This window comes from Phyllopteryx taeniolatus, chromosome 5 (genome assembly GCF_024500385.1).
Source record: "Phyllopteryx taeniolatus isolate TA_2022b chromosome 5, UOR_Ptae_1.2, whole genome shotgun sequence".
Lineage (NCBI taxonomy): Eukaryota > Metazoa > Chordata > Actinopteri > Syngnathiformes > Syngnathidae > Phyllopteryx > Phyllopteryx taeniolatus.
Window position 1 is genome coordinate 6845301 of NC_084506.1, and position 12516 is coordinate 6857816.

General features: G+C 43.6%; 1 protein-coding gene across 9 annotated transcripts in view; it reads right to left on the reverse strand.

Annotated features, from left to right (window-relative positions):
* ptprz1a (protein tyrosine phosphatase receptor type Z1a) overlaps positions 1–12516 on the reverse strand; it is a 50768-nt gene that overhangs the window by 21576 nt on the left and 16676 nt on the right. For all 9 annotated transcript variants that reach the window (XM_061772491.1, XM_061772488.1, XM_061772490.1 and 6 more), the window contains exons 3-9: positions 11168–11347; positions 7399–7550; positions 7220–7315; positions 3254–3323; positions 3008–3165; positions 1882–2032; positions 338–522 (exon numbers count right to left, since the gene is read on the reverse strand). In XM_061772491.1, the coding sequence (XP_061628475.1) occupies positions 338–522; positions 1882–2032; positions 3008–3165; positions 3254–3323; positions 7220–7315; positions 7399–7550; positions 11168–11347 (992 nt within the window). The remainder of the gene's footprint in view (positions 1–337; positions 523–1881; positions 2033–3007; positions 3166–3253; positions 3324–7219; positions 7316–7398; positions 7551–11167; positions 11348–12516) is intronic.

Genomic DNA, 12516 nt, shown 5'->3' on the forward strand with positions numbered 1-12516 from the left:
TTTTGTGTGGGTCAACTCATGATAGACAAGGCTACCAAACTTTACGTTGCTAAGTGAAACTGGATTTAGGGGAGGAATTTCCCTGGAAAATAACATATTTCATGTATGTTTTCGGCCTTGGCTGCTTGAAAACTAAAACTGGCTTTGCGGACTTCTGCGACGACGGGGATCCCTGGAAATGTCCGCTTCAAACCCGAATGGCAGAGATCCTGTGTCTTTTCAGGCATGGCTTCTGAGGCTTTTTTGTGGGTCTACTGATAATAGATATGCCTACCAAAATTCATGTTGCTCAGTGAAAGTGGCTTTGAGGGTACAAATAAAACCACGTGGACCTTACCACATCCTGGTCTCCGTCCGTCAGGTACTCAGATGGGGCGGCATCCTCCGCGTCGGCCATCTTGTAGCTGACCGAGTACTTCTCGATGGCGGAGTCGTAGACGGCCCGCGGTCGCTCCCACGTCACCAGCAGGCTGCTCCGGTTGTAGGATGTCGCCTCCAAGTTCTCCGGCTCCGAGCTGCACACTGATGGGAACCAGTCCAGAACCACATTTGCAGAAGTGGGCAGTAATTCCGACTTAATGATCATTTTGGGATACTCTGACCACCACCGCGTCACACTTTATTGACAAGCCTTCTACGGTACATCGACAATTGTGTATGTATGTCCAGCTTCCACCGCAAGAGGCCAGAGTTACACGAGGACTGACTCATTGTGCATTTGCAAGGTTAAAGCTAATACTGTAATATTCTGAGTCCAGACCGCAGCTGGCCACAGTACTCACGCTCTATATTTAAGTAGAAGCAGAGATATTTGTGTCAAAGAAAAAGGTAAAAGTAGGTGTGCAGATTCAACTACTGGTACTCCTACGGGTACTCCTTTTTAAACCAAGAGCTAGCTAGCATTGACAAAGTAAGAAGTAGAAAGTACAGATATCTGGAAGTAAAAGGGAAAAACGTCATCAGAAACGCTCGCGCAAAGTGCACACAGATAGCCGGAAAACCGACTTAAGTGCAGCAACAAAGTATATGCACTTGGTTACTTCGACACAGCGGTACCACTAATTACATTGATTGTGTGTCCGTCCGGTGGGTCGATACAGTTAATTATGAATTATCGAGCAGAACCAGCAGGAAACATCGATGTGTCGTCACGCAACTTCCTCCTTCCTTTCCTCTGGGACTTTTGGGTCATGGGCGGTTCTGTTTTGGTTCACAGGAGCTTCTATTTGGGTTGATAGTTTTTCTATTTGAGTCACGGAGAGTCTGTTTTGGTTCTTAAAGGTTATGTTTGGGTCATGGGAGGCTTTATTTGGGTCACATAGGTTCTACTTTCTTCTCTACGTTTGAGCCATTGAACATCTATTTGACTCATGAAGGTTCTATTTTGGTTGAGATATGTTCTCTTCGCTTCATCAAGTTTCTGTTTTAGTTCATAGGTGGTTCTGTCTTGACTATAGAGGCTCCATATGGGTCATGGGAGGTTTTATTTGGGTCACATAGGTTCTACTTTCTTCTCTACGTTTGAGCCATTGAACATCTATTTGACTCATGAAGGTTCTATTTTGGTTGAGATATGTTCTCTTCGCTTCATCAAGTTTCTGTTTTAGTTCATAGGTGGTTCTGTCTTGACTATAGAGGCTCCATATGGGTCATGGAGGTTCTGTTTGGGTCACAGTGGGTTGTTTTTGTGTCATAGGTAGTTCTATTTATGTTATTAAGGTTCCATTTGGATCTTGGAGATTCTATTTGGGCCATCCATGAAGATTCTATTTTAATCACTGAGGTTCTTAATGGGTTATAGAGGTTCTCTTTTGAGTCCGTTGCGGTTCACAGAGGTTCTGCTTTGACATCAGAGGTTCTACATGGTTCATGGCGGCGTACCTGGCGTGAGGAGCTCCTCGGTGCCGGTGTAGGAGGAGAAGACCTGACCCATGAATTTCCGCTGCTGCTCTCTGTAGTTGTTCTGCAGGTAGTCCATCAGCATCACGTAACCCGCCTGCTCCATGGTCATCACCTCACAGAACACCTCCAACTACACGACAAACGCACAACGGACCTCAGCGGACGTGACGGGCACCTCGCAGGACACCGCGTCGACATCGACGTGATTATTTGCATGTCGCTGTCATTTCTTCGGTAACAGAGTAGCAAACGACAAAAAAGTCAAACGTTTGACTGAACGCCAGCTGCCGTCGTGTTGTCCTTCGCATGGAACACAAACACATACACGCATTTACTCGACATATACATACGTACTGTACATACGGTACACATTCACGAACACATATATAGTATACACACACTCGTACAGTATATATGCAAATATACAAAATACTGTGCACAGTACACACACATGTATGTGCGTATACACATGAACTATAAATATGAACCACTTGACTGAATCCGTGCCATTTGCTTCCCCAGGCAATAAAACATGTAAATACACGATCAAATCAAAACAAAGTGTCGTACAGATCTAATTGTATCATTAATACATTTCAATGTAATTGAAACTACCCTACTAAAAACATTGTTGCTTGTCCCCGCTTCTCAAACGTATCATACAATGTCATCGTTTAAATCCTTGAGAAATGTTTTAGTTTTTTACATAGTCAGTGCAATCTGTGTACCGGGAAATCGTGCACTGACAAAGCTTCCACCTTGTTTGGAACACAAAATGCCATTAAAATGCCTTATTTTTTTTTTAAAGCAATTCAAATCACAATTAATGTATTCAATTCCCACTCCGAGTGTATATATGTATATAAAAATATATATACTGGATGTACATGTATACCCGTGAACGTACGATTGCGGACGATCGCTGGCAAACATCCTGAGGGCCGCACACACGCAGGTGAATTTTGCAATCCACTCCTTTCCTCCTTTGAGTGCCGCGAAAAGTTGTTTCCTGACATTTCTATACATGATGAATACGGAAACCTATCGCGGCTCAGTTTTGACAGGCATTAGCGTGCCGGTCTTAGCTCAGCGCGGCGTTTTTCACCTGGTCGGCCGAGATGTAGACGGTGTTCTTGAAGACGATCCACTCCACGGTCTCGCTGCAAGGCGGCGTGGTCAGCGAGCCGTTGTAGATGAAGTACTTGTCGGTGGAGTTGGGCAGGAGCGCCCGCGGAGAGAAGGGCGCCACCTGGCCGCGCTTACCTGCACGAACATTTGGATTGTTAGGAGTGACGATGGGAACTTTTTCGGGGGGATAGAATAGATATTTCTAGAGGGAGAGCCGCGGCACCGTATCTGCTGACGCCGTTGATGGCGTCGACGATGGGGGCAAAGTTGGCGTTGTCGTCCTCGGAGCTCACCTGGCAACACACCATAGAAAATGTTAGCATCAATGCTTTCTAGGTTCTATTTGGTTCCATTCTGGGTCACAGAGGTTGTGCTTTGACAAAAGAAGTTCTCTTTGAATCACAGAGGTTCTACTTTGGTTGTAGGTGTTCTGTTTTGGTTCCTAGGGGTTTTATTTTGGGTCACAGAGGTTCTGCTTTGACCATACAGGTTCTGGTTCCATTCATTGAGCTTCCGTTGTGGTTCATAGAGGTTCCACATTCACCATCAAGGTTCTATTTGAACCGCAGAGGTTCTATTTAGCTTGACAGAGGTCCTCCGTTGGTTCATATGGCTTCTGCTTTGACCAGAGATGTTCAATTTGAATCATGGAGGTTCTAGTTTGGTTCATTGTGGTTCTGTTGGATTGATGTTCTGCTTTGACCATCGAGGATCCTTTTGAAACATGGAAGTTGTATTTTCAATTGTAATTCAAATGTTTTGTTTTGGTTCCTAGAGGTTGTGTTTGGTTCATAAAGGTTCTGCTTTCACCAAGTGGTTCTATTTGGGTCATAGCTGTTCTGTGTGGTTGAAAGAGATTCTAATGTGCTTGATAGGTGTCCTATTTGGGTCATAGATGCATTGTTTTGCTTCATGGTCGCTTCACATACACCATAGAGGTTCTATTTGGCTCAAATGAGGGTGGATTTACAGTAGGTTAGAGAGGTTCTATTTTGAACATAAAGATTCTAGTTCTCTTCAAAGAGGTTCTGTTGTGGTCTGTAATAGGTTCTACTTTGACCATGGACATTCCCCTTTTGAATTATGAAGGTTCTCTTTTGGTTCATAAAGGTTCTATTTGAATCATGGAGGTTCTAGAGTTCTTCATAGCGCTTGTGTTGTGGTTCACGAAGGCTCTGCTTTGACCATAGAGGTTATGTTTGAGTTCTTAGTGGTTCTCTTTGTTTCATAAGTAGACGACCTGCGTTGACCATCGAGGCGCTATTTGAATCATGAGGCCGCTTCTTTTTGGGTCACGAAGAATCTGTTTGGATCATGGAGGTTGTATTTTGTGTCCAGAGGTTCTGCTTCGGTTCCTAGTGGTTCTCTTTGGTTCATAGCTCTTCTGTCTTGAGGTTCGATTGAGTTGTTTTAGGTTGAGGTTTCCACCTTCCCAGTCGCCTTGAACGCACCCGAGAAACAACCTGCCTGCCAGCAGCGAAAAAAAAATATCAAGTGAGCTTTCTTTTTTTAATGCTGTTGTTGTTTTGGCTGCTACTTGCGTTGTGCGCTCTGGTGTTCTAACGTGGCCTCTGCCAGTCACAGCACGCCAGCGCGGCTTCGGGCTACGCCGACGCAATGAACATAAAGCAACACGCTCATTTGAAGTTGAACAGAGCAGACGTTCACGCCAGCTGCTTGTGACTCACTGCAGCCTGCCTCGACTCACATCCAGCGCACAAGCTCCAAAAGCCAACAACAGATAACGAGAACAAGTCCTGATGCGTCTCTTCAATAGAAGAACGAGGAGAAGTCGCTTTCTCAGATGTCTCGAGGATTAGCAGCTTTGCGAAACCACTTTTAGCCCTCAGGTGCTCTTGGTCTGAATCACTTAGAAGTAGAAGACAAGGTTTTGTTGTTTTTGTCTTCTCATTCTGGAAGCAACCATTCTCTGTCCACTGATCAAGAGTTGCATGCGAGTGTTCGAGGCACACTGGAGAAAAAAATAAATAAAAAATGGCGTCCTGCTGGGCAAATGTCCAAATATGGTCAGTCTCATATTTTTTCACAAATGGATACTTTTGAGCCGGCACGGTTGAGCGACTGGTTAGCACATCCGCCTCACAATTCTGGGGGCCGGGGTTCAAATCCCACCCCCGCCTGTGTGGAGTTTGCATGTTCTCCCCGTGCATCAGGCAAAAAACATCAATCCTGAGGTGATGCATGGCTCCCGCAGAACACTTCTCACTTGAGTGTTTGAGCGCTCTCAACACTTTTCAACACTTTAAATTGGTTAATAATGCGTAAAAATAATGGACGACGGGTCAACAGATCAAAAGTATCCATCCATTTTCTTTACCGCTTATCCTCACTAGGGTTGCGGGCGTGCTGGAGCCTATCCCAGCTATCTTCGGGCGGGAGGCAGGGTACAACCTGAACTGGTTGCCAGCCAATCGCAGGGTACATACAAACAAACAACCATTCGCACTCACATTCACACCTACGGGCAATTTAGAGTCTTCAACCAACCTACCGCGCATGTTTTTGGGTTGTGGTAGGAAACCGGAGTGCCCGGGGAAAACCCACCCAGGCACGGGGAGAACATGCAAACTCCACACAGGCAGGGCCGGGATTCGAACCGCGGTCATCAGAACTGTGAGGCAGATGTGCTAACCAGACGTCCACCGTGCCACCAGAATTAAACATAAATTTTACAGTGAATGTTAAATGGAGTGCACTATGTTCGCCATCACGGCGCCCAATGCGTTCACCCGTTCACGCACACATTCATACACTAGCGGGGGGTGCTGCCATCCAAGCGCTGCTGATTCCTGCTACTAACTGATCCACAGCTGCCCCTATTCAAAAGTCATCAGAGGAAAAAAATTCAACATTTGAAATCATTTCTTTCTATAAAGATTTAGACATACATGACAATAAAAGAATAAATGTATGAGAATACATTAGGATGAGAATTAAATATGAAATGAATTTAAATTAAAAATGACAGAAATACATAATTTTTAAATTAATTTATTTGAATAAAAGTGATTTTCATAGTATTAAGATTTACACATTACTATGAAAATCATGTTTGTTTTTTTACATAAAATTAGTTAAATATATACAAAAGTGAAACAAATATTTTAAATTTATTTATTCTAAAAAACTGTATTTTTTGTAGCATTAAGACGCATACATTACTATGAAAATGATATATATATTTTTTAGAATACATGAATGACAATAAAGTTGTATTTTTTCCAGACAAATTAATAAGACAAGTAAGTCGTATTTTGGAGGAGACATCTTGAAAATGCAGTATAAGGATAAAGTCATAGGTTTTTAGGTAAAAGTGTATACTATTAGGAGACTAAAGTCATATTTTGCAATGTAGAGAATATCGTGATGTTATACTTTATCAAAAATAATAAAATAGTCTTACACATTATTATCAGTATCAGCACTTTGAAGTGTGGTGTAAAAAAAAAGATTTTTATTGTTGGTGGCTTATCTTTTTTTCCTCATTACATACAACTTGTAAGATGAAAGTGTATCTTTATTCTCCTAATATAAGTATTGTTCTTGTCTCTTTTTCACTGTGGCCCTAACACACCTTCATTAATCAAAGTGTTGAACTCAATCCAAGAAAGTGAGCACCATGGCCTGACGTTGTTGTACTTTCGTCTTTGATCCATCGGTGGTGCTCGAGTGCCAGAGGCGTGAGCGTGCGCGCCGGGGGAACATCCGTCACGATAACGTGTTCCGACCTTGTTAACACTTTGCGCGAATGGCGCTCCTTAGATGTCTTTGTGCTAACGACGGACGTAGCCCGACCGGGGTCGTGTTTCACGGCTGTTGCGCCAAGTCCGGCAAGTAACCTGAGGAGGGCGACAACTCAACGGGGGCGACAACTCAAACTTGACACTTTTGCACCCAAACCACTTCGCCTGTGAACTCGTTCTCCGTGCCAGTGCACGCTCATGCTCATTTGCATGTCAATGGCGGCCATTGTGCTGAAAACACATCTCCGGGAAATTGAGCTCACTCACTCACGCGCGCGCACACACACACAAACACACACATGTGCTCTCACATATACACACCCTGGATAGTAATTTCACACTCACATGCAGACAAAAACAAACACGCACACACGCCCTCTCTCACTGAATAGTGATATCACGCACACATGCACACAGGAACACACCTCAAAGAGAACGGCCAGGGCTGTGATTGGTCCTCCTGCCTTGACGGTTTGGTCGAAAGATTCGAATCGCTGCGGCTGGTAACAGTAAATCTGCATCTGAGAGGCAGGACAAAACAAAACCAAATCGACAGTGTTCTCGGCACATTAGCGGCGAAGTTGTCGCGGTTCCCTGGTCTCACCTCCAGAGGGTATTTGACGCCATCCAGGCTGTGCTCGGAGCCCTCGGAAGAGGCGTTGCAGCGCCCCCAGTGGAAGGTGATGCGCCCCGCCTTGAACTTCGAACCCAGGCCGCCGCCACTGACGTAGAAGTCGCCGTCCACATCCAGAGCCACTGAACACAACACGTACAACACACAAAGAGGTTTGAGGCAACAGAGAGGACCGCTGCTTTGAGAGCGGTGTCAAAGAAGTCATCTGCAATACGTCAAGCTCGAGAACCATCGCCACATTCCACAAACGAGCCATTTTACCACCGGTCAGGTGAACGACCGGACGCGAAGAAAAGCCTCACCTGGCAACAGCGGCAACACCAACAGCATTTGGAGTCAGCCAGTCCTCCCTCAAGCGTCTCCAGCTGGTTCAAAATTCTGCTGCTCGGCTCTTAACTGGAGCACGTAAGAGGGAACACTTAAGTCCACTGAGTGCCTGTGCACTTTAGTCAGTGTTGTGACTTTTCCACTCTTTCATCGACTATTTTTCCAAAAAGCGGCTAGCCAATTGAATTCCCGCTAAAAAACATACGTAATGAACAGAATCATTTTTACGTTGTTTTGCGTATGACACCAAAAGAAGGCAATCACGTGGAACTTTGGCAAAGACGCTGCCCATTTATTTGTTACACCTTAAAGCAGTCAGTTTTCTCTTAGTTTTGGTGAAAGTTGGTGTAAATTAATGCTGGGGACAAAATTGTTTCAGAGCTTGTCTGGTGAAATCCCAGAAGGGAAAAAAAAAACCACAAAGCAAATGTATTTAAATAGCGCGTTTGATACACAAGGTAGCTAACTCAATGTGCTTTACATGATTAAAGGCATTTAAAAACCAAGGGATCAAAAAACACCTTATAAACATTTAAAACAAAGGGAACAAAAATAAGAGTACAATTAAAACAGTGTCTTGTGCAAGAAATATAATTTAAAAGTGGAAAAAAGAAGAGTTTTTAACCTGGACTTCCAAACACGCATACTTGGGGCTGACGTGACTTCTGTTGGCAACTTCTTCCATTTGTGTGCAGCATAATAGCTAAATGCTGCTTCACCATGTTTGCTTTGGACTCTGTGCTCCACTATTTGACCCGAGTCTGTCGATCTCAGAGCCCTACTGGCTTTATATCCCATTAGCATTTCTTTCATGTATTCAGGACCTAAACCATTTAGTGATTCATAGACCAGTAGCAGAACTTTAAAATCTATTCTAAAGCTGACTGGGAACCAGTGTAAAGAATTGGAGTAATATGCGCTGACCGAGCTGCAGCATTCTGAATTAGGTGCAGGTGTTTAATGCTCTTTTTAGAGTCCAGTCAGAAGACCATTCCAATAGTCAAGTCTACCTGAGATAAAAGCATGGATGAGCTTCTCCTGGGGCCTCATGTACAAAGACTTGCGTGGATTTCCCCCTAAAACATGGCGTAAAAATATGTATGATGTATGAAACTCTGCGTACTCATGAATCCAAGCACATTTCCTTCGTACATTCCAGTCGACGTGGAAATGAGCGCACATGTTGGAGAAGCCGCCTCCTCCCTGTCCCCGCCCACATTTGAATATGCAAATCATATTTAAATGAACCCAGCACCTGAGATGCCGATCTCTGCATGATCAGAAAAAAAGGAAAATGAGCAAGGTAATGAAGAAAAATCATTTTTCTGAATGTGAAGTTGCTCAACGAAGTGGAGGCATGCAAGAAAATCCTCTTTGGCACGCTGTCCTACGACGTTAAGAACCCGCGAATGGGACAGATGGTAGAAGGCAGTTTTAGTAATTGATTTGATATGACTGTTGAAAGTCAGGTTGGAATCTATCAGTACACCAAGGTTTCGGACTTGGTCTTTGGTTTTTAAATGGAGTGACTCTAGGTATTTACTGACAGCAATTCTCTTTTCTTTATTGCCAAAAACAATTATCTCAGTTTTGTTGTGGTTTAATTGAAGAAAATTTTGGCTCATCCAGTTATTTATCTGTTTTAGACAGTGACACAACACCTCAATTGAACTATAGTCATCTAGAGACACTGCTAGATATAAATGTGTGTCATCTGCATAGCTATGATAGTCAAAATTAAAGTTCTGAAGAATTTGACCCAAGGGAAGCATATACAGGCTGAACAGGAGGGGTCCAAGAACAGACCCTTGAGGGACCCCATAGGTCATTGCCATTTGATGAGATTGAACACTTCCAATGTCAACAAAACAGAACAAAAACCTGTTTTGAATAATGTCATTGTCGTGTCCTTTTTCTATTCAATTAAAATCAGAAATCTGATTTTTGGTGACTTTTTCATTTATTTATAGTATATTGCCCAGGCCAGGGCAGGGCTAAATCCTCCATAGCTTGATGATATTGTATGTCCATTTAGGAGCCATTTTGTCTTTTAGCTTGCTCATGGCATGTACTCTAATTTGTGTTAAAAGCAAATATTGACTCAATGTGAAGTCGATTGAGTCGCGCTGACAACTTTCTTTGTCCTGCATCAAAAGATGCAAACATTTGCTTCGCACTCTTTTGAAATGTGCCACTGAGGCTTAGAAAGAGTTTCGTGCAACTCAAAGAGATCTACTTCTCAACGCTTCTCAGTCTGGTCAATGGACCTGGAACTGGATCCTCAACAAAACATGACAAAGGAACGACTGTTCAACAGGAACATGAGAAAAACAAGAAGTAAGGAAGATTCTTGTAAAGTTGACTTTTACATGCCCGCAACCTTAATTGACCTTAAAGAACCTGTTCCTGATGAGGCTCCAGTGTCGTACTTGGCAAAGAATACTAAGATAAGTGAACACCTAAATCATGTTCACGATTAGGTTAGTCCCGATTTGTGGCGTACATGACAGTGAACGCTGAAATAAGTTAAACTAGTTCCGAAATCCTATTTGTTTTAAACTAGCCACAGTGTCGTACACGCTAGGCTAAGCTAACACCAGAGCCCTGTTTGTTTCTCATTAGGCTAGTGCCAACAGTTGATGCTAAGCTAACACCTAAAGTATTTGTTTTCAATTAGCCCTTGTCTCATACATCACTCTGAATGCTAAGCTAAGCTAACACCTACTGTCCAGTAAATAATATTTTAGGTATGTGTGTCAAATTTAAAAAAATAATTGATTTACTGTACTTGAAACCAGAATCAGATATTAAGAAAGTTATGACAATTTCTGACCAATGTCTTAATACAAAGAGGGTCCGAGTTTCAATCTTTCCTAACAATCTTTGTCATATTTTTTTAAAGATTAGTATCATTTGAAAGATTGCTAAACAGAAACAGACGACGTACAATAATGACGAACTTAAAAGTAATTACAGAAAGCCAAGGGCCCAGGTCGACACAATGTGTACAAAATAATGGTGAAGAGCCAAACAGAGTTTGCAGATGTTAATTTGGCACTCAAACATGCACAGAAAAACAAAAAACTAATTAAGAGTTGAGAATGAACAAACACTCCATAAGTTGTTCAAAACAGCGCTTCCATCGTTACTCGAGAGTGTAGCTGGTTGAATGACCAATTCCGACAGCCAGTTGGCAGCGGGTATACACATACCTAAATATTTGCTTCCCGTCATTCCCAGTTTCATACATGACAGTGACCACAACACACACCCTCTCTTCCATCCGCTACGCTTCCTTTGAGCAGGTGGTTACAGAGCATCCGGTGCAGGACCACCAGGCTGAGGTACAGCGTCATTCCGGAAGCTATGAGCCTATTAAACCGGGACAGTACTCTGTAGGCCCTGACATTACCAGTCTTGCCGTCATTCTTGATGGTGGTGCGCCGGCCCGTCAAGTTCTCCCAGCCGTCCAACCGCAGGTTCTGGTACTGCAGCTTGACCTGGGCCAGGTTCTCCTCCACGTCGATGGGCGACTGCTTGGCATTGCTGCACGACGGAAACTTCTTGGCCCAGTTGTTCTGGTTTAACGTTCCTGCAGGACACACACGCCATCAGCTCTGTCAACAACCAATCGTCAACACCGGCTATAAACATCAACATACTAGAAAGGACATGGAAAAAAAACATCTTTTTAAGGCAAAAAGAGATTCACTCCATGAGGTAAATCGTATTGGACCTCTCACTTAGAGCACATACAGTGGATAAAAAAAAGTCTACACACCCCTGTCAGCAGGCCTGGTTTTTGTGATGTAGCGTAAAACATGAGACCAAGATAAATCATTGCACCATTAATAGGACCTATAACATCCATCCATCCATCCATCCATCCATTTTCTTTACTGCTTCTCCTCACGCTGGTCGCGGGCTGCTGGATCACAAATGGATACTATTGATCAGCTCACATGTCGTCTGTTATTTCTACGATTTATTAACAAATTGAAAGTGTTGAAAATAGCTTGAGTACAAATCTATTAACGCTCTTGAACGCTTGAACTAAAACTCCGCCTCTTCCCTCGCTCTGCGGGAGCTGTGAAAGTCTGGATGTTAAATTTGCATGCCGATTCATTTCCGTCTATTAGCTTCGTGAGGCCGTGGTTTTCATCATTTCTTTTTGGCATGGCTAAAACAGCGCCACTCGATGTACTTTGGAGTCCGCCCCTCCTCCACTAAATAAGACCTTGGGGTATCCAGTGCAATTCCAAGGTGCAATGAGCCTCCTACGACGACTACACCCCAAAACATCATCTTTCCTGTGATAGTCCGCTGGCGGGGCCGCTTTAGAGCGCCTCGTTGTCAGCCAGCCATGAGTGTGTGCACATTCAGCGTCGAAAAGACTGCGGTGATTCCAGCGGACATAATTTGGCGGCTCATACGTGTATTTATGTGAAGGCATAAGAAAGACGGTAGAGAAACTAGCATCTATTTTTCCAGGTCGTAGAAGAGCGATTTGATTGACAGCTGAGAGATGAGTGGCGTGTGGTTTCAGCGCATTCAGCGGTCATGCCCACAGCATTTGAGAGTTGAGACAATGGCTTGAGTTTTTTTTGTTAGCGTTGAACTACAGCACACATTCCAGGTGACGAGTTAAGTATTTTCCTGGGCTCGTAAAGTCATTAAAAGAGTTTGCCAGATGTTCCTGGCGATGGACCGCTGTCGGCGCTAGTAATTATCTTCGTCAGCAGGTGCACCGGCGGTCACGTG